Here is a 26,149-nt window from a genome sequence, read left to right on the forward strand (position 1 = left end):
GCAGTTACCTTTTCTGAAGGACAATCTGCCTGGTAAAATACATAAAGCACTACAGACAACATTATCGCAGCTCTTCATCCCACCTGAGGACAGTCAGTGGAGAAAGTCGCCCCAGCGGTCACTCCACCCACCTCGTGCGGAGAAAGGGGCCTTGGGAAGGACCGTCTAGCTCAGCCCCAAGCCCGTCTGCTCTGCTGCGCAGCGCACGATAGGACGGCAGTTCCCAGCCCCTCTTCGTTAGGTGCGGCCGCGTGGCCGAGCCTGGCCGGGGGTTGTGAGCAGAAACGAGGGGCCCTGTGTCCTGGCCTGGGTATACGAGAGCTCCCCTCAGGGGCCTCCAATTTCGCCCCCATGCTGACTGAAGGCAGCTGAGCACACCCACGTGTGGAGTAAGGAAGGCAGAGCCGCAAGACAGAAGGAACTAGGTTCCTGAGTAACTGCTTGGAGGAAAACCACCCATGGATCAGGGCTATGAGTGAGCAAGAAATAAACTTCTATCATATTGAGCCACTAAAAACCTAGGGTGTTTATGCCAGCAACTGACGTTAGGTTAACTAAATAAATGCACTGGCCCACTACAGAACAAGGTTAGATGAGCAACTCAGGAAAGACAGGACATACCAGATGGAATCTCTAGATACGTACAGTCAAGGTGACACCGCATTTGGCCACAATAAAGCAATCACCTCGCCATGCAGTAAAAAATTCCGCTGAGGAGCCCAGGCTGAAGGAGACACCTGCAAACCACTGATCCTGAACTTCCGCGGCAGTCAGATATTAGCTGGTGTACGTCAGCAAGAATCTGTGAGGATCTTCCACACTTCCTTTGCCAAAAGTAACATAATTCATATTAAAATCCAACATACCACATGGAACCTGACTCTGAATTCACTACGCAACTATGCTGACGTCACTTCACAAAGGGTAACTGATACGGTAGACAGAGTTCAAGTCGAGTCTCTTCAGCTGTTGAGTTTTTCCTCAACGGAAGTTTAACATAAAGAAGACCTCTGCTTGCCCTATGGAAGTCACAGGTGCTCTCCTCTTGGATCATGGATATGACAAAGCTTACCGTGCTCCCCTCTTTGCCTGGTCAACACCCAAGCTGCATGCTCCCCCCTCACAGTAACACTCCCGGCTACCGTGGGCTACCCTCTCTCCTCCTTGCTTCCACCTCAGTGCACACGTCCTCCACTACAAGGTAATGTCAGAGATAAATGTGAATAAATAAACCCAATCAATTAAGGAAGGAAATTAACACTCCCCAAGTACCCACTACATGCCAGGTACTTTCACGTACTCAGTTCTATTTAATCTTTGCAACAACGAGGTGTACACCATAATTTTCCATTTTACAAATGAGGAAGTAAAGAAGTTTTAAAAAAAACTCAAAGTCCAGGACAACTGACTCCGAAACTTATTCTTCCCCTTTCAAAATGCTGCATTTGACCTCTGACATACTGCCATTCTTTAGGCAATTGAAAAAACATAGAATTACCATCCAATTTTTATTTCCTTTAAATATTCATTTTAGTGAATCAACAGTTCTCGAATATTCCACCCTCCCACTTACACCTTATTATTACATTTCCACGAAATCAAAGCCCGCACCAGCCCTCTGACACCAGAACACGTGGAGGGCTACGACATGGAGAACTGAGAGGATGGACCCAGGGCAGGAAGAGGCCTAGTCCTGCATTATCCAGGCGTATTGCTGCCTCCCTTAGGAAAAAGTTCTTTCTACCTGTGAAGCTTTCATTTCCACAGAGAATTGTTTCAGAAATTTCTTCACCAATTCTTAAGATTTCCAAAACCCCATTTGAAAGATACGACATTTCTAAGTGCAGTGGAACGGGCATATGTCAAGGAACTTGAAACACAAGGGACAATCTTAAACTCTTCTAGTGGTAGAGCACAACGAGTACAACACGCTTCCACGCAGGGCTGGGAAACCGTCTTTAATACGATTCTTTCCCACTTGAAGAACTGCGTGAAGATCGAGGACAATCTGCGGTGTTGTATTATAGCTACTACTTTGTTTAAGTAATTATTTACTAACCAAGAATTCTTCAAAGTCAAATGTAGGTAAACCAGCTCACTAATCAACATTCTCAATTCTTAGCAGTTTAAAAAAAAAAACAGCACTAAATTAAAACACATTTGATAACCGAAAATATCAAAAGACTAATATTCTTAGGTTGGCCTGAGTTTTTATCACAACCATGCTAAAATTAGGTGACGAGTAGTTGTCGTTATAATAGCTTAAGAAATGCACTTCTGATGACAAAGTCTCACTCAGAAATACTTTGCTTGAAAGAGAGTTTCAACATCGAACACTTTTCACCAAAAATACATTCTATTAGAGACATTTAAGATGACAGAACCTTTGACTGCGAAGGTCAGAACACTTCTCCTTCCTCTGAAAACCTGTTGTGCTATTTATCAAAGTCCTTCCCCTCCGAGGCTCGCGTCTCAGTCAGGTGCTGCATGGTGGAAAACCGCGTCTGCATCTTTAAGCCTTACCTTCAGATAGGATCCATAATATTTGGTTACGTAGGGACTGTCACACTGACTCAGCACTGTGATCTCCTGCTGAATGTCCTCTATCTCATCTTCAGCCTCTTCCAGATCAATGATTTTTATGGCGACCACTTTCTGAGTCCGATTGTCAATGCCCTTGAACACCTCGCCAAAAGAGCCCTTCCCGATTTTCTCCAGTTTGGTGAAAAGCTCTTCTGGATCTGCTTTCAGGTTCTGTAGGAGAGAAGGAAAAGAAGGGAAACGTCAGTGACTCACAGGGCTGTGACTGCTTCGTCCTTGTATTGGTAACATACATACCACGGTCTTTCAAGGACCAATACGTTTTCCTCACTTAAGGATCAGGCTGCGGTGGCCACAGCATTCGGGACACAAAGGTTTCTAAATCTCACCTGCGTGTGCACATTAGACTATGAAACACGGCAAGTGTGCAAACAAAAACAATGACCCAGCTAGATTATAAAAACTGGGGAAGGCTCCAGCTTTTGTGTAATTAAAGTAAATAGATACCAGAACACTTAGACATGCGGACTTATTGAAAAAAATCACTCTTGTCTAAGCAAAAATTCTACTTTTCTCCCCATGCTCCCCCCTCAACTCTCTTAATTCAGGTAGGTATATACTAAAACATAGGTTAACTAGCATCCTCATATGACAGGGGGGAAAAAATGTATGCCCTCACTTAATTGTTTCAGAAGAGGCCATGTCCAGCAAATACAGTCTCACGCATCTTCGCTTACAGCTACTGCCTTGGCCTAAGTATTTTAACCAGACCCAGGAAACAATAAGGAACCTGTTTTCTTTTGTCAGGTGAACATCATACCCTTGAAAATGGCTTCTAAAAGCTCTTAACCACCAACGTGATTAGCTGAAAAACACACACAGCCTACACTTCCTAGGCTTCAGCTGTAAGGACTCCAACACCCAGCCCAACAGCTCCCTGACCAGAGAGAAGTGTGAGCTGCTGGGTTCTCGATGGGCAGCACCTGTCAGCCCCAGGCGGGCGAGAGGGGTGACGCTGACACTTCGCAAGGAGAGCTAGGCACGCTGCACATCTCACTACGCTGAGCCGCTCAGGCTGCAGCCCCACGGGGCAACAGAAGGCCCGGGAGCCGCCCACCCTTCCCTGTGAAACAGCAGGGAGGAAGAGGAGGGTTGAAGGAGGAAGGACACCAGACACAGAAGAAGGACCCACAGAACATAAGGGGTCACAGACACAGAACTACGGCGATCTGGGCGGCACTGGGTTAACCGAGCCTTGTGGGCGAACCGGGCGCCCCACTAACCTGCCGTCCCAGGTGAACCCGCAGAGTGGCCAGTGGTGCTTCCGAGGAGAACTGACACCCACCAGCCCCCTTCCCACGTGAACAACGGACCCCAGTGACACAGGCGCGAACGGACACCACAGAGGCCCCGCATGAGACGGCACAGTGAACAACGTGAAAGCTCACAGGTCTCACCCATAAACGTGAGAAAAGTGAGAAATGGGGTGACCAGGAAAGGGGGACGCGAGAGGCCGCGTCCACTTCCAGCAGCTACAGCCTCTCCCGTTCTCATGCCCTTTCCCTTCTGTCCTCCCCTCCGGGGTGAGGAAGGCTGGCCCTCCTTCTCAAGGCCAATCCCAGAAGCTTCAAACCCGCCTGCGCGCCCCCGGACGCGGCTTCATCCCGACCCCCTTCTCCACGCGCCCCTCCCGCCTGTCTCTGCCCTGGGCAACACGCTGGGGTGTCTCCCGTTGAAAAACCACCACCACCTGCTGCAGGTCGCCCTCCCCGCTCACTCCTCCCCAGCGTCTCCCCCCACAAGGTCCCCACCGTCACAGTCTGGCCCCCGCCCTGGCGGCGGATCCTCCACGAGGTCGGCCCCCCGTAGCCTGCCAGTCCCCCGGCATCTACGACGCTACTCCCCACTCGTCCTCTTCCAGTCTCCCTGCCAGAAGAGTCTTCAGGCGCAGACCCGCCCGGGCTGGCCGTCATCAAGGGCAGCCACCCCGAGGCTCCAGACTTGGCCTCCTGTCTTTCTCTCCTTCTCCCCGGGGTTTGGGACCCTGTTCCCCAAACCTGGCTACTGAAGAATCACCCGGGACACTCAGAGACCCCCAAACACTCGCCCGGTCATAAAGGGTGGGGGGAGGAGGGGGTCGTGTAATCCATATTTTCAAAAGACCCCCACTGAACAGGCACCTTTGAAAACAAACTTCTAAATTACAGGGTATGTGGTAACTTCCAAACTGCTGGTGCAGTCCTTTGAGCTTTAACGCCCAGGATCCACTGCTTGCTGATACCTCCTCGGCCTGGACGCGGCAAGCTCCGCCTGTACGCACCGAACGTGTCATCTCTGCCTCGGAACTGGCCATCCTCCACGCACACGGCCTCCCTCACCACGCCACACGCCACGCTGAGGGCATTCGGGAACCACATTTTACTCTCCTTTCCACCTGCGTGCCTGGGCACACCACTGACGGTCCCCAGGTGTCCCCTGAGCAGTAAGAAAACCAGCCTCACACTGACCCAAAGAACACGCTGACTCAGGGAGACAGAGCGCCTGGGTGGGGGAACTGGTTGGAAGGGTTAAGGAAGAGGCAGTCAGAGCCACCTGAACTCCCATTAGCAGTGATTCTCAACTATCAGGCGCATGAGAATCACCCGGCGGGCTTATCAGACCCCCCCCCCCCGCCCCCGCCCCAGGCCTGCAGCAGTGCATCTGCGGGGGAGCCAAGTATCAGCACCCAGGTGATGCAGGTGCTGCTAGTGTGGGGATCACGCTTTGAGAAGCACTGCTTAGCAGACCCGGGGGGAGAAGCGAGGCAGCCCTGACTAGATGATGTGCCGCTGAAATGAGGCTTGTTTTAGGTCAGCGGACCTGACCCCCCTGCACTGACTGCCCCACCCCCATACTGAGAAAAACAGTGGTGTTCCTTTTTGGGAGTTAATTAAAACAAAGCCAACAAGAATGTGTCCAAACCCCTACCATGCCAGAGATGAGAGTGTGGGAGATTGTTACAAAAATAATGGCCAATGAATCCCGGCTGTATCCACACCCCTTCAGCACTCCTCCAACAAGAAAGGAATAGTCTTATGTCCCCATCCCTTGAATGTGGGCTGGTCTTGTCACATGCTTTAACCCACAGAAGGTGGTGACTTCTGAGCATGGGCCTCAAAGGGCTGGGGAGGCTGGGAGTGAGCGTGCGGTGGGAGGTCCATCGCAGCCACTGCATGGATCCCCGCTGAGGCCCAGGACGTGCATGCGGCCAGCCTAGGCCACCCAGCCTGAACCCCGGCACAGGAGAGCATCCTCAAAGGAGCGCCCGGCCAAAATCCCCGTCAATCCACAGAATCTGTCTTAAACCATCAAGTCCTGGTTGGTGTGTTACTGTACCCCAGCAGAGAACTGGTACAAAAAAGGATGCCAGAAGCAGGGTGCTGCCCCGGCACAGGCCCTGACAGCACAGCCGGACAGCAGAACTGCTACGGACCATTTACTAACTGCCTCTCTGCCCCCTCTCTGAACACGATCATCTATCTCGTCTCTCCATGGGGTGTGGAGTGTGTCTTTTCAATTCACGGCTCTCTGAATCAACTGAAGCCACCCCCAAGGAGCTGCAATGCGCCCCGTCCACATCCAGCCCTGACCTGGGGCAGGCGGGCGCAGACTTGAAGGCCACTGCTGTACCCGGAGGGAAGGGCGAGACGGTTGGAGTGAAGTGTAGCCCACAGCTTGGAGGGACAGAAATCCTTGGGAGCAGCAGGCCAGCACGGACACTGTTACAACAATGGCTTTAATAAATAACCCATCCCCAAGCCCAGGCCCCTATTCAACTCTGCCTGCTGCTACCCTTGACTCTGGGCTGGCCCTGGGGTAGACACTATGCTATTTACGAGGTTAAGCCTGAGGCCCTGCAGCTTTCACCTCCATCAACACCTAAGGAGGCCTGAGCTAGCTGCTGGAGAGGAACTGCAGAGAAGAACCCAGGCCCTAGCCCCCCAGCGGGCCAACTGCAGACACGGAGAGGGGCGCCCAGCGTCCTAGCTGACCTTAGGCCAGCAGCTCTCCTGCCGACCATGGGCAGTGAGTGAGTCCAAGCGAGACCTGAGGGAAAACTCCAGGTCAACCCAAGGGTTCGTGAGAAATACTAAATCATTATTGTTTTAGGCACAAAGTTCTGGGGGGATTTGTCACCCAACAGATAACAGAATTCAATAGAGATCGCCGATCACTGCCAGACAAAAGTGTCCATTCCTGAGGGCAGGGTACAGACAGATGTTCTACACTCGGGAGAAGAGTGTTTCGTTTCAATAAATTGCCCGATTTTCCTTTTGCCGGGTCTAAAACCGCTTAGAAAACAGCTGTTTTCACTATACTGCTTTGACCATCCTCCCCAAAGCCCTTTCCCCGGCATCCACACCTGTGAAGTTAGCGCAGTTTTTCTGTCTCGCATCTGCTCAAGTGTAGTGTGGCATTCCATGCTCTTGGCCACTGTGTCACCAGCTATAAACCGGAATAAAACCCGGCCCTGGATCTGCCAAGACGGTGACGGCAGGCCCTAAGCAAGCAGGGTCCTCGCCCTTCGGCAATTCTCGCGTAAGTTCATCACCATGCACTGCAACCCCGTGCAGTGTGGTAAGGAAATCAATGCCAGAGATGACCTAGTCCGCAAAGGAACGTCAAGATTCGGCTGCCAGAATCGGTTCTCCGAGGAAAGTGGATCTCCTTGGTAGGAAAGGTACCATCCTGCCAACCATCTCGAGAATTCTCTTTTCAGAAAGGTTTAAGCTGAACCAAGCACTGCTCATCATCCAAGATTAGAAAGGCCTGCCGGCCCCTCACCCCACCCATCCCACGTGCCTGAAAGGCAACCGGCTCCTCCCGGGCAGGAGTCAGGACACGCAGAGGCTCGGCCTCCTCTGGGCAGGGGAAGGCCAGGACCCTCCCCCACCATTCCCTTCTCCTAGGGCAATGAGCTGGGGGACCAGAAGGGCGGGGCTGGATGCTACCTGCACATCCCACTACTCAGGTCTGGGACCAGTCACTAAAGAACATCACTTAGATGCCCAGCGCCACCTTCTCATTCCCGCACTGAGTCAGGAGATCACGCTCTAAGGCGGGGTGGGGGGGGGGGCGGTGTGAGTCTCATGAATACGCTCACTAACCTGTGTGACCCCACGAGCGACTCAACATCTAGGTCTGTGTTTCCTCCCCTGAGGGAAGGGCTGGAGAGAGAAAGAAATAACAGCAACAGAAGCATCTCTCCAGATTAACTGCCACTAAGAGTAGGAATCTGGCACCCACCAGCTGCGGGACGTGTCCCGGGCACTGTCTATAAAAGAAGGCACTCAAATACTGATGTCTCTTCTCTGCTCACGTCTCTCCCATACCCTCAAAACCTTTCCCTCCTGTGTCAAGAAACAGCCCAACTTCCCATTTGGGGGAGCCTTGAGGTTCAGGGAAAGTTTTCAGGAAATGACACGCATGACACCTCGTTTTCCTACTTCCTGTGGCTTTGGCTTTTTCATCACCCTTTTCCTCATGACAGCTCCAGGCCATCTGTCTCTTTAAACTTTAGTCAGCTGAATTCTGAGCCTTTCTATACACTCACACCTCCTCTTGTTTATTTTTAATTTCAAGATTTAGAGAAGCCAGGCCATTTGTTACACTTAACCATCCTAAGGTCAGGATCCTTGAAACTGACCAAAATACGGAGAAGATGCATCCCCCTCAGTTCAGGGGGCCCAGGCACAGGTCTGCGCTGTGAAAATGCTCCCAAGCCCCTTCCCCATCAAGCCCAGGAAAGCCTTCGCTGGCTCAGGATCGCGGGAAGAGCTGAACAGCCAAGGGAACGTGCCCAGGGAACCTGGAATCCCCAGTTCCACAGACCTTTCTCACTAACCGTGATATGGAAGTTTCGGGGCCACAGGCTACCCCAAAGCCTGGCATCTCCCAGAAACAGGAAATGAACAGGCATGAGCACAGCAGAAGCAGCTGTCACAGTGCCATGCAGCACAGGGAAAGGGGCCCCAAGCCTCCAGGATTCCTGTTCCTCTGAGAAGCGGAAATCCAAGGGTGTGATGGCCGCTCCCTCCAACTCCCCCCGCTTCCCGAGAGATGGTCCAGAGCTGCCCAGCTGGAGCTCAGGCTTCTACAATAATTCAGCCCATTTCATAATCCTTTGAGAGAATTCATTAAAATACTTCCATGATGACTTAAGTATTTTATATTTTTAAACCTGAACGGCTATTACTGCGTTCTTTTGATCACTTCTGGCAAGGAAAAATGCACCTGGCATCACTAATCAACTTTCAAAGGTCCTCAGCTTCAGACGTACCACTCGTACAGTTACACAGACAACACGGTCTGGGCTGAAGCCAAGTTCCAGGAAAAGAAAAAGGAACTGTCTAGGTCTGCCGTGTTCTAATACTTGTGCCTTATCACATCAGCATCCCCGAAGCAACAGACAAGAGGGCACCGGGGTTCAGCCGGGTCTGGACTAGGTGTGGCCCCTCCCCTCTTGTGAACTTGGCAAGCATCCCCAGTGAAGCACAGAACTCTCCTCCTGGAGCTGAACTCGGCCTCAGAGCCCTGCCCTCCCCACCTGCCCGGGCAGAGGCCGGCACACAGGTGGGCACTACGGGCCGGCAGCTTTCCGCAGACTTGTCCTTCTGCATTGGCCCGACTCTCCCACCCAGCCTTTCCCCGTGGTCCCGCCGTTAACAGTGTTACTGTCTTCCATTCCCAAAGCTGGAAACGCCTGCACCGCAGTTGCTTTCTTGCCCCTACCTCCCAACTGTCTCTGCATGCGGCCCCCGGCCTCCCGCCTGACCCCGCCCCGCCGGCCCTCCCTCACCCACCCGCCGCGGCCACGACTACTCCTCCAGCTGCCCCGACCCCAGAGGCCCCCGCACACTCTGCGGGCAGAAAGCGGCTTCCTCGAAGCGCGTGGTTTCCCTGCACTGCCTAAAGCAGCCGGGACAACACGCCGTCTCGAGACTGAAGTCACACACGCTCGCCCTGAAGCTGAACCGCAAAGCCCCTTCCCACCTCCGCTTCCTGCTGCTCTCCCCGCTTACCCTCCCATCACCCAACTTCCTAACACTGTCTCCGAGCACCCAGGGTTACGTACCGTAATGACTCCACACGCAGTGAATTCTCCAAGCGACAGAATTGGAGGCGTGGAGAACAGACGCGTGGTTGTAGGGCGGGGCGGGGGCGACGAGTGAGGGGCAACACGGGAAGATTCCACGTGGCCGCAAAGAGCTCTGCATCCCGACTGCGGTAATTCTACTCGAACTTCTTCTGCCCCAAAGAGACCGCTATTATTTCACTGTTACAGGTGAAAAGTTCCCATTTGCTGTTTCATACCCTCTCAACCCTAATGACTCCCTTGAGCAAAGGGAGCAGGGAGGGCTCCAGGGCTCCTCTTTGCCACAGCGTGATTTTTATGCCACTGGTTGAAACGGTATTAACATTTTACAGATGATTTTCCCCCCTGAGATTATGATTACCACTTAAGAATGTATCTTATAATCTTGCCAACCTAACCCAACAAAGAAGTGAGCAGCATGGGTGCCTGCAGTCAACACCCAGGCCCCCTTAAAAAGCAAACACTGTAATCCAAACCAAACACCCAGGGGAGGCTTCCCTGGTGGTGCAGCGGTTAGGAATCCGCCTGCCAATGCAGGGGACACGGGCTCGAGCCCTGGTCCGGGAAGATCCCACACGCTGCGGAGCAACTAGGCCCGTGCACCACAACTATTGAGCCTGTGCTCTAGAGCCCGCGAGCCACAACTACTGAAGCCCGTGCGCCTAGAGCCCGTGCTCCGCAACAAGAGAAGCCACCGCAATGAGAAGGCCATGCACCGCAACGAAGAGTAGCCCCCGCTCGCCGCAACTAGAGAAAGCCTGCGCACGGCAACAAAGACTCAACACAGCAACAAATAAATATAAATTTTTTTAAAACTTTAAAAAAACAAAAACCCAGCCAAAGTTCAGAGCATTACGTGGAGGAAACGAGGAAAATGCAACCACAGCCTAAACAAATTATGAGACCCAGTGTGCACCAGATGCTCTGCTCTGATTCTGCAGAGTATCATTTGGGGCAGCAGCTATACAAGCCCTGGAGAGAAAAGACACTAGAAACCGCCCCCCACCCCCCAACAATAAGCTACCAAACAGAGAGATTCAATGCTGTCCTTCTGAACATTTAACTTATCAGACAAAAATTCGGGTATCTAGGCAACCATAAGCACCTGGAGTCCAAACAACACATGTTCAGATCTCAGTTCTACCAAATTACCAGCGAGTCACTGAACCACCCAGCCTGCTTCCACACCTGTAAAACGGGGTAACACTACTTACTTCTTAGATCGTTGAAGGGATAAAATCAGAACATAAAGAAAGCTCCTCGTGTGGTATCTGCTAAACAGTAAGTCATTAGTAAATAGAAACCACTTTTGTTGTTGCAGTTGTTTTTTTGCGTGTGTACTTAATACTGAGCTATTCTTTCTGAAAATACTTGGTCGAGGTTGAATAGAAGCCTCTCATCTGAACTAGAAGGAGAAGTAAAACCCAGATCATGGACTCACAAACCAGCACACCCTCCACGGCACTACCTTAAAATCAGCTAAAATAACGAGGCCTTTTCTCCCTCAGGAAGGGAACAAGAAGAATTCTAGGAGGCCTGAGTGAGCGTCCTCAGAAAGAGAGAAGGAAACATCTGCAAAACTCCTAAGGTACAGAGGCCACCCCTGGTGCAGGTTAAAGAAACCACTGGCCAGGGAGGCCCAAGGGCCCTGCGGCCTGGGTGGGGTTCTAACACAAGGCTCCAGAGAGGGCACTGAGCCACAGGGATGCAATGACCCCCACCCCCCACCCCCAAGTATGAGGCTCTCAGGGCTAAGAAATGATGCTAGGAGCCATAAATAAACAGAAGATTGCACCTGTGAGAACCTTCCAAGCGTTCCATAAACCTCCCTTTTTAACCTTCCTGTAACGGTGACTACTAGATCCCTTAAAACAGAGAAGGAAAGAAGGCTCTACTCCATGGGCAGCCTCAGGAGAAGGGACTCAAGCTAGATGAGCACAAGGGATTTTAAATGGAAAAGGAAAGCCCAAGCCCAGGGAGAATTACAGCAAAGAAGGCAGGATGTGAAAAGCACAGGCCTGGGGCACACAGCACACCCCACCAGCTAGTCAAGAGGACCACATGCTTCCTGTACAGAAACACATACTTTTAGTTTGTGAAAGAGGAATCCTGTTAACTGTTTCTGAGCAGAAACTTGAGCCTAAGAGATCACCTTGCAAAACAACCTGCAGAAAGTTCGAATGCACAAGGCAGCTTCACGCTGACACCCATAAACGAGCTAGATTCGCAAAATCCTGGCCTCCCCCAGGTCACAACTTAGGTGCAGTTGGAAGCTGTGAAACTCTTTGGTCTTGGACATGGCCTGGGTGGAGTGAAGCCGTGAGAAAGATGAGCACCATTTCTGAATGCCTTCCTGAAGGAGGTGTCGTCTCCACCTTACAGTGGTTATGGGACTCGTCCAAGGACACAGCGTACCTGACAGACCCTGAAATGCAACTCAGGGCCATCTGATTCCAAAGGGCGAGCATGTTGACGACTGCCTCCCAAGTTCTAACAGCAAAACACAATAGAAAGAGCACAAAATTAAGACGCACAAGACCTGGGATTTTCCCCTGCTGTAATGCTTTGCAGCATGACCTTGAGCAAGGTCTTAACTTCTCAGTAAAGGGAACAAGGGTGCCTGAAGTGTTTATCTACCGCACAGGTTTGCCAGAGGATCAAATCAGCCCAAGTAAGTGGGGAAAGCGAGGTGCACTGCAAACCCTTTCCCAGAGCGCAGATGGTGGCTGTGTTACCTTGCAGGGCGTGCGCTCTCAGAAAGCACATCCAAGGCCAGGCGAGGTCACCTTTAAAACAGCGCTCGGCTCTGAAGACGTTTTTAGAAATCACTAAAACACTGGCCAAAACAGTTACAGAGAACGAACCACGCATAACACAACGCAACACGGTCCTGACGAGATTAAAGCTACTGTCATGTTAGAGTGTGGCTTAACTTTACATTCCTATTTTTTTAATACAAATTATTCTTCCCATAAATATCTTTAAGCTAATTAGACGCAAATAAAATGCCCTGAAAACCTGTCTCATCGGTTTAATCTAACATTACATTTCAAGAGGCACTCTGTACTCAAACTAAAATTGGGCAATCTGTCTAATGAAGCCTATTAACCTGGAAAGGGTTTTCTCTGATTGTAACAAGTTTAAAGCTCACTCTTTCTCAGGGTCTTTCCCACACCTCCCCCACCTGAAAATCAAGCTGCCCTTTTTATAAAATACATGCAGGAATACACACACAGACACACACACACACAGACACACACACACACACACAGGCCAATGCAAAGTTTATAAACAAACAGAAAAAGACCCCCAACAGGCCAAATACCCTTTATGGGGATCTGCCCAGAAACCCTCTAACCAGCAATCTGCACCGTCTAAAACCCATTCAACTCCGGAAGCAGCGCACAGAGAAACTTGGGGGCCCCCCGGGCGCCTCCCCGGCCTGCGAAGCCCCTCGCGCACTACTGCCTTTGGGGAACCGTCATGGTCATCCGTTAGCGGGCCCCCCAGACGGCCGGTGACCCCCCGCCTCCAGCAGCCAGCCACAGCCGGACACAAACAGATGACTTGATAAGCAGGCCTCGGATCAGGACCTTCTCTCTCACCCCCAGCGCCGCCTCGGGACCCAGGGCTCCCCCTGAGGGGCAGGAGGCGAGCTGCTACGGGCCCCTCCCCAGTCTGCCCGCACCCCTCAAAGGCACCACGGATGTGGCAGCGTCTCGGCCGGGAGGAAGAAGGAACCACCCTAGGTGTCTGCCTCTCCTCAGCCTCCCGAGAAGGGAGCAAAAGCCACTGGGACGCAGGCGCGGGGGAGAGGCTGCAGCCCGCTGGGGGCCCCGCTGGGCGCAGGGGAGGCCCCAGGGCGGGAGGTCGGCGGTGCCCAGCGGGGCTGCACACCAGTCAGGACCACCTGTGCCCCAGCCCCACTCTGGACCAGCAAACCCTGAACTCGGGGGATAGCCCCAGCCCGAGCATTATTTAAGCCCACCCCCGAAGATTCCAATGGGCAGCCAAGGTTGACAGCAGGGGTCTGGTCTGGGAGGCCACCTGGCATGTTCACCTGCTTCTCTTCACCTGGGAAAATCATGTCGGAGCAGGGGACGGGGTGTCCCCCCCGCCCTGAAGCTCACATTTCTAGTCTTTTCCTCTCCAACCCCTTCCTCTCCTACCTCGCTGACCAAGGACACCCATTCTCCGCCTCTAGCCCCAAGTGTTTCACATTAACTAGTCGGCTGATTTAAGGTCTCCAAAAGAAAAACCTTTATTCGCCACATAGAGCTCTTAAATTGCAGATGCCGCCAATCATCTCAGAGCCCACAGGTTTTTCCCGTCCTCAGATCGTCCTTCAGAAGAAGTCTCACTCCTAGCTAGTTGACCAGAGGTCATTTTTAAGTGTGAGACCTAAATCCCAGGTTTACACAGAAACAGGCTTTCCTGCATATCACACCGAACCTCCTCTCACTGCGGTGGGAGCCCCTCCTGGCCTGTCTCCACGTCATCACTGCCTCTTCTAAGCAGCACTTTCAGTCTCTCACCCGCCTGCTCGCAGGTACGGGACAAATGCCCCACAATCCGGTTCAGCAAACTCACTTCCCCCATGGTATACACCTGTGTTTCAATCCACCTGAATAAATATTCTACAATGTGTGACAAAAACAGAAGCCGTTAAATTTATGAATTTATGTCTACACCTACATACCCAAATAACTAGAAATTCTCCTACAACTCCTGTCCTTAGTATTTAGGGAATCCTAGTAGCAGCATCCTATTCATTTTTATATGCATGTTTAAGGTAGAAACTGCTCTAACAAGAAAATACAAGTTTTAGAAAAGCATTAAAAATGAGAAAAAAGTGACTGCAACCACCCCGGTGAATCTCCTGTTTCTGGCCTCAGCATCTAATAAACACCCCCGGCCCCCATCTGCTCGTCGCCTTAGCAAACAGGTGGCCGGAGCTCTGTGGGGTCAGAGGTCAGAGAGGAGTCACCCCGGGGAAAGCACGTGCTCCGTCCGGGTGTGCGAGGTGAGGGTCCAGGCTGGAAGGCCGCCTGGAGAGGCTCTCCGCCCTCACTCACTCGGGGTCAAGCTCTCTCTCTGCACAGACTGAACAAAAGGCTCTGAGGCTCTGGCTACTATTCTGCCGACCGCCTGCCCAGCACCAGATGCTCCCAGGCCCTGCGCCGGACATTCCGCACGGTCGCCTTGTTCACACCCGCGGGAACGCGAGGCCTGACTGCAGAGCGAGCCGGGGAACCAAGGGCCCGGGGCTGCAGCTCACCCAGGGTCACAGAGCTCGGGGCAAGCCCAGCACCCTGGAGTCCCCACGGGGGGAACTGTGGCCGCCGCCAGGCTCCCGCAGCGGATGGTGGGTACACTTCTCTTCAGTGAAAGTCTCCCTGGCTGGAAGATGAAGGCCTGGGCTTCCTTTGAGGTGACGAGCAGGCCCAGATGTCAGGGCAAAGGGCAAAATCAGACTAGTTTTGCTGGGCAAACACTTGATGAAAAATACGCGATGCATTCCAAATAAATTATATATAGCTCATTGAGAAATGGACCCTGGTACCTCCTTTATTAAAACCAAAACGCAAGTAACAAGCCAGCCATGGAAAATATTCCGACCATACCCTATGCAAAGACGCACTGACAAACAGCAGCAGCTCCCGTTTCCAAGAGCCCCTCCACGCGAAGGCTCATGTGAGGTCCTTTGTGGACCTCACAGCTGGCCCAGGAGAGAAGGACCACGGTCCTCATGACACAGCTGAGAAAGCTGAGGTGCAGAGGGCAGGTCACTTACACAAGGTCCCCCGCGGCCAGTGGCGGGGGGTTAAGCCCCACTCTGCCTGTGCATCGTGGGTCAGCCTCTAAATGGAAAGTGTGCGTAAGCTGCTGGCTTGGCAGGAGGAACCGAGGTGGCATGGCCTGCCTTGGGTTACAGCACTGGGATGCTACAAGCAGCTCGAGGAGAACAATCCGATGCCCCCTCCAATTCCCTGCAGGTCAACTCGCCTTCCTGTATGTATTTTATAAAAGCCTACAGGAACGACAGTGTCAGGGAACAAATACATTTGGGCATCTGTATATTTCAATCAATAATCACATCTCCTTTACCTGAAAATCCTTCGGCTTTTAGAGGCATCGGGGAAAATGGCTGGAATAGAAAAGCTAAGGACAAGGCTGATTTGTCACAAACAGGAAGGCAGGCCTCCTGCTGCCCCTTGTGGGGTGCAGGGTCCACTAAGCATCCGTTTACCCCCAGGAGGGGCAGCAAGAGGGCATGAGCTGTGTTCAGCGTTAGCCGGCCCACGTTCCACAGCAGTCCTGTGGCTCCGTGTCCACCAGGGAGACGACCGTGCCCAGGCAGCTGTGCAGTGCCGTCCCGGGAGGGCTGGGGCTGGGTGGCCAGCCCGCCCCTCTGAAGGCCCAGAGAGCACACACCCTGGGCTCTGTGGGCCCAAGAGTCTCCGCTGCACATTCTTCTTCTCTCTCTTTTTTTTAAAATTTATTTAATTTAATTTATTTTATTTTTGGCTGAGTTGGGTCTTTGTTGCTGTGCGCGGGCTTTCTCCAGTTGCGGCGAGTGGGGGCTACTCTTCCTTGCAGTGCGCGGGCTTCTCATTGCGGTGGCTTCACTTGTTGTGGAGCACGGGCTCTAGGCCCACGGGCTTCAGTAGTCGTGGCGTGCGGGCTTCAGTAGTTGTGGCTCACGGGCTCTAGAGTGCAGGCCCAGAAGTTGTGGCCCACGGGCTTCAGTAGTTGTGGCTTGCGGGCTCAGTAGTTGTGGCCCACGGGCTTAGTTGCTCCGCAGCATGTGGGATCCTCCTGGACCAGGGCTCAAACCCGTGTCCCCTGCATTGGCCAGCAGATTCTTAACCACTGTGCCACCAGGGAAGCCCTCTCTCTTCTTTTTTAACGACCACTTGAAAATGTAAAAACCCATTCTTAGCTCATAAGCCAACCGAAACAGGCGGCTGTAGTTTGCCCATCCCCACGCTAGACCATCGAGCCGGCCAACATGCAAAACCCTGTCCGCTGCCAACCACACCAGTAACCCGGATCCCACCGAGGGAACCCAGCGCCGGTACAGGAGCCGCGGTGACGTGATGGCTCCGAAATAACCTGCCATCACAACAGATACTTGTTTTCTGTCACCCCGCATCAATGTCACGAATCCACAGGGAATCAGCAAATTCTCACGACTTCCAGAACCTCCGTCCAGAGCATCACAGTGGACTTCAGGTTTTAGCAAAGGGAAAAGTGTTACCACCTGGGCCATCACTCTGCTTTAGGGCCACTGCTAATTCCTTCCTCAGCAGTGGCTTATCTGCACCTTAAATTGACCTTCAGCTCCAGGGGAGAGGTGTCAGCCTATCTTATCTGCCCGGTAGGTCTCATCATCTCCCGCCTCTGTGGACCTTTTTTCTCTTCTTCCCAGTGTCTGTCTGTCTGTCTGTCTGTCTCTCTCTCTCTCTCTCACTCACACACACACACACACTCACACACACTACAGGAACACTCCTTTGCTGGAATCATCGCTCTACAGTGAGTTTCCCACAGTGGCCCACCTGCCACCTAACCTCCCAGGCTCATTATCTCTTTCCTACACGGCCCCTGGCATCCCTTCTTTCTTGCTTGCTCCTTAATTAGACCCAAACAGAGGTGAAAGAATTTCATCATTACTGAGAAAACCACAGTAAAGATATCACTTTGTTCTGCCCTCTCAAAATCTGCCAGGATTTCTGGAAGATACCATAAGGAAAACTAAAGGAGGAGACACAGGAGTCCAGGGCTGCGGTTCAGGGGGACAATTGAAAGAAATGGGTTAATAACCAAAACTTACATAGAGAGTTATTCCACCAAAACAAAACAGGGAGGACAAACGGTTTCTATTATCTCAGCCTGCTGTCCACTTGGTATACCATTTTCCATTTCCATCCTGTTCACTCCAGTCGTGTCGCCCTGAAGCACACACCTTCTCCACGGGTGAGTTAAGCTGGCTCTAACACTCAAATGCCTCCCAAAGAGTAAATACTGTACTGCAACCTTTTTGTTATTAGATTGCTTTTCTCCATTTTGCCATATCGATGTAACATATCCATGTTATACTGGAAGAAGCAGTAAAATCTATGAAAACCACCATATGTTGTCCCTTCCTATATCAAACTGCTGGAAGGATGGAAAATGGTGCAGCCACTTCAGAAAGCAGTTTGGCGATGTCTCGGAAAGATAAGCATAAAACCACCACAGGACCCGACAATTCCACTCTCAAGAGAACTGAAAACACACGCCACTCAAAGACATACACACAAATGTGTGTAGCAGCATTACTCCTAACAGCCAAACGCTGGAAACAACCTCAATGTCCATCCTCTGGGGGAAAGGACAGAGAAATGTGGTGCGTCCTTACAATACAACATACCAACGCAAGCTACATCATGAACCTGAAGCCAGTGACGAGTGACCACATGCTGTGTGACTCCACGGATATGAAATGCCCAGAAAAGGCAAATCGATGAAGACAAAAAGCATGAGGGACAAAAATGTCCTACACTAATTTATGGAGACGATTTTACCAGTCGGTAAAGTTACTAAAAATCACTGAGTTGTACACCTGGAAGGAGGGCATTTTATGACACGTAAAATATACTACAACAAAGCTGTTTAATTAACAGAAAGACCACACGTGGAGTATCTTCGTTCACCTGTCTCCCCAGTGGCTGCGGGATGTGCAGGAAAGGCACTGACGTCATCCGGCTCACCCTTCCTCGACACCCTAAGACTCCTGGCATGTCCTCGGTGTCCAGGGGACGCATGACTTTTGGAAAAGCAAAACAAAGTTTCGTCCTCTTCCATAACTTCATGATTTACCCAAGCTCCACGTCCCGTCTGCTCTTCCACCCGATCTAGCGCCCAAACGGAACGGCCTGTAGAGGCCGCTAGCCAACGTGTCCATGAAGCTTCGAGATCAAACGTGACCCCGACACTTCAAGAGGGATCCTGACCAACTATCTGTGAAGTGCAATATTTGTTCAAAGTTTAAAAAGAACAAGTGTTTTCCTTATGTCTCCATAATAGCAAAAGAATAAAACACCTCTGGGGCTGTGAGTAGAGAAGAGCACAATCTAAGTATCAGATTTCAAACAAGTGAGGTTCGGGAAAATTATAATCTAATTTAAAATAAATTCTTAAGTGAAAGATTTGTTATTTCTGACTTAGAAGCAGCCAACTTAATAAACGCACCAGGGGAATTAAATGCTGTAAGGGAAGCTCCGACCCACCTGTGCTCTATACCATTTGTCTGTCTACCAAGTGGCACCCGACAGGAGGGCGTTTCAATAGAAATGCAGGATTTTATTTTCTAGTACTAGTATTGTACTAGTAATGAGTAAGCACGTACTGCCTGCTACATCGCACACTACCTGGAATTCATGTGGCGTGTCCCACTTAATCCCAGGTCTCAGCAATACCAGCATCTGCTGTTTAGACCTAGAAACACAACACACTTCCTCATGTGTGTGAAGTGTCGTAGTTCAGGGTGTAGCCTTTTGAGGAGAAGGGGTTCAAAGCCTGGTCCTACCACATACTTGCTTTATGATTGTGGGCAATAACCTTTGTGCTGTGGTTTCCCAATCTTTGAAGAGGGGGAGGATTACAGGCCATTTATAACTTCTTATTTCTGATCCCAGCTTGAAGACAAGGCCTTCACAGGACTGTATCATTTTCTGGACATGGTGTCCGGCTCTCGTGAGTTACTCCCTTCCGGCACCACAGTCCACCAGCCCCAGTGCTGACCACTCTGTAAATGGGGACTGAAATAAGCAACCTTTTGGAAGGTGTGCAAACCTAAGTAAATACAGCTGAGTAAGGGCTGGTCCAGCCAAGTCCCTCCTGTCTATTAAAGGGCAAAGAACTGACAAAAACAATTCACTCATCCTTTGCACAGTCAAAAAAAAAAAAAAAAAGAAAAAAGAAAAACCTGTCTACCTGAAGGTTGGTTCCACCTTTCTCCCAGTCCTGCATTTTACTGATGGTAACTAAAACTGAGCCAGCCTTGCAGATCTGGGTTCAGCTCAGCTGGTAACACGGTAATCTCTCACACCCATCTATCACTTCCTACTTCTCAGAAAACCATCATTTAGCTGGCCTCTTAGATCCAGGAAACAATATACAAGGCAGTCCACTGACTTCACATTAAGAGGTAGATGTTAAACGTCACATGCCTGAGATTAATAAATTATCAGGCTTCCTGGCTCCTCATTTCCACCGCACCTCTCTCTATCAAATCCTCCTTTCCCGGAGGGGAGACAGTGAAACTGAGGGGAAGCAACGCAGACCCCTGGGAAAGTTGGCAAGAGAGTTTACCTTCTAAGTCTTTGTCTTTTGCTGTATTTCCCCATCCACGTGTCCAAGCATTAACACTCACGCTATGGCTGCAACAACTCAGCTGAAGTTCAGACCCCATAATTTCCAAACTCAAAACTGTTAAAATACAGCCTGACAAGAACGGGTTTGTTGTGCAGATAACAGGACAGAGAACAAAATCTGAGACCCTCCAGCCAGAGTGTAGGGGAAAGCCACCCAACCGAAGCCACCCTGGGCCTGAAAATGCCAACCCAGGGAAAGGAGCGCGAGACGGCCTCGGCACCGCTCTGCAGCAGAGCCGGTGATGCCCTCCTCCAAAGCTTCCCCCTTCACCGAGATCCCTCCACAGAGAGACCCCGCAGAGCTGAGCATCCGCAAAAGGAGAACTAAACACTTGAAGGGCAGATCAGAGGAACAGCGCAACAAACTCGCTCCCAGGCTGAAGAGCGCCAGCAAGTGCGTGTGTATTTAACTGAAGCTCACGCAGCTATTCAAGTGCAGTAGCTCAGCTTGGATTCAGAGGTCAGAGTTTAGAAACCTCAACCCTCCAGAAGCAGGAAGCACAAAAAGGCCTCTAAGCACAAAAACAGCTGCCACGAATGTGGAGGCCTGAGTTAGCACGCGCTGCCCTTCACACAAGGGGGCCCTTGGCTCTCCCGCGGAACAGTCTGGTCCTCAATCAACACACTCTCAGAAAGGCCGAGGACCTGGGTTCCTAACCCACAGCAGGCTGGGCAAGGGCGGGTGGGGACCCCAGAAGGGGCTCTGACTGCTGTGGGAGGGGACGTGCAGAGGAAGGAGGTCGGCGATCGGAGCAGCAGACCCTGCCACACCAGGCGGCACCCCGGGACATCACTGAGTCACGCACGACCCAGGACCCCGCCCCTGCTGAGGGGGAAATGCCAGCCAGCCCCCAGCGGGCTAAGTCTGGAAATACCGAGCTGGAATCATCAAGACGTGTCCCCAGAAAGGATTTGGTCCAGATGCACAAAGACTTCAGACCCTGCCCCACAGTTTGTCCTTAGAGCTAGCTTCTTGTCAACAGTCCTTCAATTCTCCAAACAGGTCCAGAGAGGCAACCTCTGCAGGTCCCTGCCATAAGGAAGCCGCGGCAGGTGGAACCAGGCCAGGTCAGAACAGAACCGGGGGGCGGGGGGAGCATCAGAGGCTCCATGAGCACAGGATTCCTGCTTTCTCAGCCCACCAATGGGAATGACTCATGACTCACGCAACCTCCCGCCAACGGGCAACTGTGATCAGCAAACACTGTGGAAGGAAGCTTTAAATAGGCAGGGACTTCCCTGGTGGCGCAGTGGTTAAGAATCTGCCTGCCAATGCAGGGGACATGGGTTCGAGCCCTGGTCCGGGAGAATCCCACATGCCGAAGAGCAACTAAGCTCGTGCGCCACAACTACTGAGCCCACGTGCCACAGCTACTGAAGCCTGCGCGCCTAGAGACCGTGCTCCACAACAAGAGAAGCCACCGCGATGAGGAGGCCACGCACCGCGACGAAGAGTAGCCCCCGCTCGCCGCAACTAGAGAAAGCCCGCGCGCAGCCAAAAATAAAATTTAAAAAAAAACAAACTAATAGAACTTTAAAGGCTCTCCATCAAGATGGTTTACCGCTGGACATCTAGTAAGGTCATCCACGCAGCTCTCCATCCCAGATGAACCTCCTGTTACACAAACGAAGCTGCATTTTACTCCTGGGTCCTCCTCGGTCCTACACTGAATGAGAACAGCATGCAGCAGACTGGCAAGCCTGGACGTCCTGGCTCCCATTCGAAGGAGTCAGCCCTGTCGAGGGAACCCAGGCTTCAAGATAAGTACAAGGACACTTCCAGTAAGAGGCGGCAAACGAAAGGCACATTTACGCTGCTCTCCTGTGATCCACACAGTTAATAAAATGTTAACAAAATGAAAATCAGAAAAAAAGTCCATCTACAATCAAACAAGTAGATCGCTGAGTCACCCAAAGGAAGAGCGAGCGGGGTAGAGGATGGTGGCAGGCAGGGGTGCAGGACAGAGGCACAGGGGTCCCTGCCCTGGTGCTGGGCAGCCTGCAGGACAGACGGAACTGTCCCTCCAGGACACCTGCTAAGCCAGAGGAAGCCCCACACAGGCATGCAGAGATGCCTCTCAAAGGAAAGGGACAGTGAAAAAATACAATACGCAAAAGGCAGAAGGAAAATGGTACGTCAGAGGAATTTCCAAGGGAGGGGGAAACACTTCAGACAAATATTTTTCTTGACTCGATAAAATTAAAACTGGGACTCTCATTTTTAAAAATCTCAAAAAAGGATCAACATGGTTGGAGACAAAGATAATAAAAATCATTACCAAAATAAATATCGCATTAAAAGCAGCAAAAAGTAGACAAGACACTGCTGAAAACAATGACGGAACAAAAAATCATGTAAAAATGGAAAAACTAAAAAGATAAACGGGAACACAGAAGATGCCAGATGTGGAAGCAAAGACGATTCCATATATACATATGTATTATACCTAAAAATGGATAAAAGGAAATAGCAAAAAATCTCACTTCTTCTGGTTTATCCTAAGGAAATAATTAGACGAGCGGAAAGATTCATATATTCATTGGAGATTACCATAATTTCTTTTCAAGCTGCAAATTACCTAAGCAGACATCAACTAATTACAGAAATTACCCTGCAGCCATACAATGAAATACCAAGCAGCCACTCAAAATAACGTTGATTTACTGACATGGAAAAGAATCTCAATGTTTAAGAAAGAAGAGCGCATTACAGAGCAGTACCTAGAGAATAATTCCATTTTTGTTGTGTTTGTGTGGGGCGGGGGAGGAGAAGCAAGTCATATACATTCACAGGAAAAAACTTGGGAAGGATGTACACTAAAATATCAACAGTGGTTATCTATTTTTTTCATCTGTTTTTCTGCATTGTCCCAACTGTTTAAAATGAGCTTATTTTGCAAATTTACTAGGTAAGGCAGAACTACAGCATTTCCATTTTTAATGAACAGACACACATATATACCAAAAGATCAACAAACGCCAGGCCTAGGTTCACGAAGGAGATTTTCAGTTTACAGTCCAGAATTCTTGGGTCAAACCATTCTGGCTACAGAAGAGCAGTTATCGGACCTCTCTGATCCATTACCCTAAACCAATCTATTACAATAAAAAAGCTAAAAGCAGCAAATGTCCTTCTATATTAGATTAAACATCCTGAATTATATTATACCAAACACTGTAATTACTGCATTACTTTTAAACAATTCTCTCCATAAGGAGAACCAATAAACAAAAGACTAAAAAAGATAAATCATCTGACAAATCTCAAGAAGACGTAACTCCTGCCATATCTGCATTTATTTTTAAACCCATGTGATTTTTTTTTCTGAAGCTAAACAGGAAACATGAAAGTTTAAAGAAATTGGGAGTTCATGGGAATTTCTCAAGAGATGGAGATGTAATTCAGCACTCCTCTTAAAATCTTTGCCATTCTAGGTTTCACTGAAGAATAAGAACAGAAATAAATTACGTTAAATGAGATCGTTCCGTTTAAAAGACAGCACATTTAACTACATGTGGCTTCCCACTTGCAGGCAAAGAACAAGACAAAGACGTGACAAGACACATGATCACGAAGCCGAGGCTGAGGAGGATGCAGGGGTCCAGCTGATGAGCCGATTCACCTTCCACAACAGACCCTGATTAAGGCCCTTTTAGAGCCTGCACGTGGCACTGATCACCATCTCCCTGAAGACACTGTTCTCCCGTCAGGTGTGTCCCCTACCAGTCCAGGCAGATCTCAAGTGGCCAGACTCATAAATGAAAAGACCCCCTCCCTTCACTGTCAAAGACCTTCCTTTCTTTCCATCATGTCACAAAACTCAAATAGCATTTGAGTAACTCATTTTAGAAGACTTTTTATTTGGGATTTTTTTTTTTAATGATGAAATTATCAGACCTGTCAAAAAGCTTAGGTGATATGGACACTATAGCCATAAGGTGACCAATTCTGCCAAGAATACGGTGAACGGAGAGGCTGGCTCCCGTTCACCGGCCAATTCAAGCGCTTATCAGAGGCAGCAGAGGCCTCAGCCACCTCGGGACTGCCCGCTGTCCTGCCACCAGGCCTCCTTCCAACCAACCCGAAGATAAGCAGGCTGGCTGCTCACCTTCCCAATTATCACCCAAACGGGCCCTCTTATCTCCACTCCTACAAATGCAGGTGGCAAAACCTCCACCTGGAAAGTTAAGTCCCATTTCTCACTTCAAAAAGGGCATCGAGAACCAAGCAACACGCTCAGAAGAGCCAAGAAGATGGATTTTTCTCCACTAAAAACTGACACAGCACATTAACTCTTTGTGTTTGTCACGTGAACCTTCTCAGAGTTATTCACCCCTTCATCTCTGGGGCCCTCTAACGCCTCAGCGTTCCTTCTTCCCATACCTGTTTTAAGGCACCATTTTTTTACATTAAAAAAATTTAAAAGATGCAGATAAAAAATTTCACCAGGGTGCTGACTGTGAGTTGTTTTCCCAGTATTTGTAACCAAGACACCTCTCGTCTGCTGACTCTCGAAAGGGCATGGATGTCGCGAGGGTGGTGCAGGGGAAGGTCAGGAGGTGTCACCTTTAACTGCCAATCACCGTTTTCTCTGCAAGGCCCCCAGTTCTGTTCAGCGATCAACCCAATAACCTTGGCCTTATTACCAACTCTTTCTGACCAACTGAACAAACTGAAAGAAAGCACAACATATACAAGCAGTAACCTTTTCTAGACGTCAGCATCACAGCCTCAATCAGCCATGTGATCAAATACTCCAGTGAACCAACCCGCAGCTGTAGTTCCTATCCATACTGAACTATCTGCTGCTAAACCCTCAGGGAAGTGATGTCACTTATGGGGTTGGGTCACCAGTCCGTCCCTTCCCCCTTGAGAACTCAACTGAAACCCTAATTCTTGACTCCAGTATGTAAAGCCACTGGAGAACCTGGCATAGTGTGAAGAAAAGAACGTGGCACCTGCAGCCAGATGCGTGTGGGTTCAAATCCACCTCCTCCTACTAGTTGTTTCTCTAGGACTTGGTTTACTCATCTGTAAAAGGACAAAAAAAACGCATACATACTATAGTTTTCCTGAGAATAAAATATGAAAATTAACTTTTTAAAACTGGTACATAGGGCTTCCCTGGTGGCGCAGTGGTTGAGAGTCCGCCTGCCGATGTAGGGGACACGGGTTCGTGCCCTGGTCCGGGAAGATCCCACATGTCGCGGAGCGGCTAGGCCCGTGAGCCATGGCCACTGAGCCTACGCGTCCGGAGCCTGTGCTCTGCAACGGGAGAGGCCACAACAGTGAGAGGTCCACATACCGCAAAAAAAAAAAAAAACAAAACTGGTACATGACAAATGATCCCATGTTCCCATTACAGTCTGATCAGAAGCCTTAGCTGCATTCTTCTTCTGAGTCACAACTGCCGAGTTACATGCAGTAGTAGTTGAAATGCAGACAAGTGGCACACGGTAAATTTCAGCTAACGGCTGCATGTGGATAGATAAATCATGCAAGTGTCAAGGAGCTGACCCATCTCAAGGCTTCATCCTCAAATCCCACACCTGACCACACACACCCATCACTGTTCTCCCTCATACCACATCTTTCTCTAGGAAAAACGAATGAACCACTTAATCTACTATATGACCTTCAAGGTGCATCCTTATCCAAGTCGTGACCCCGGGCTAGGACCACAGTGGTCCTGATGCAGAGGCCTCTGCAATCGGGCTGCTGCTAATACAACCTCCCTGGTGACTCCATCCTGAGACCATAGATAACACACGCTGCGAAACACAAAGGTCTCGGTGAAAAGAATTTTTTGCGCAACCTTCTGAAATACAGTCAGCGAACCGTCAGCTAAGCTCAGCAACTTCCTCCATCAGCCTAAGGCCACCCACCTCTTCCCTGCCTGCCTCTGCTCGGTGTGACCTCAGAGCAGGTTGTCACATCTTACAACTCTTTCATTTAATGACCTGACTTTTCTACAGGAATCTCACTCAGTTAACACATTCACACATTTATTTACAGTGGCTAGAGCTGTAATGCTGCAGGGTCCCCCATGAC

At 50.4% G+C, this 26,149-nt stretch overlaps 1 protein-coding gene across 2 annotated transcripts in view; it reads right to left on the minus strand.

Moving 5' to 3' along the window:
- STK24 (serine/threonine kinase 24) overlaps nt 1–26,149 on the minus strand; it is a 108,388-nt gene that overhangs the window by 56,415 nt on the left and 25,824 nt on the right. For both annotated transcript variants that reach the window (XM_033843757.1, XM_033843756.2), the window contains one exon: nt 2,524–2,754. In XM_033843757.1, the coding sequence (XP_033699648.1) occupies nt 2,524–2,754 (231 nt within the window). The remainder of the gene's footprint in view (nt 1–2,523; nt 2,755–26,149) is intronic.

Source organism: Tursiops truncatus, chromosome 18 (assembly GCF_011762595.2).
Source record: "Tursiops truncatus isolate mTurTru1 chromosome 18, mTurTru1.mat.Y, whole genome shotgun sequence".
Classification (NCBI taxonomy): Eukaryota; Metazoa; Chordata; class Mammalia; order Artiodactyla; family Delphinidae; genus Tursiops; species Tursiops truncatus.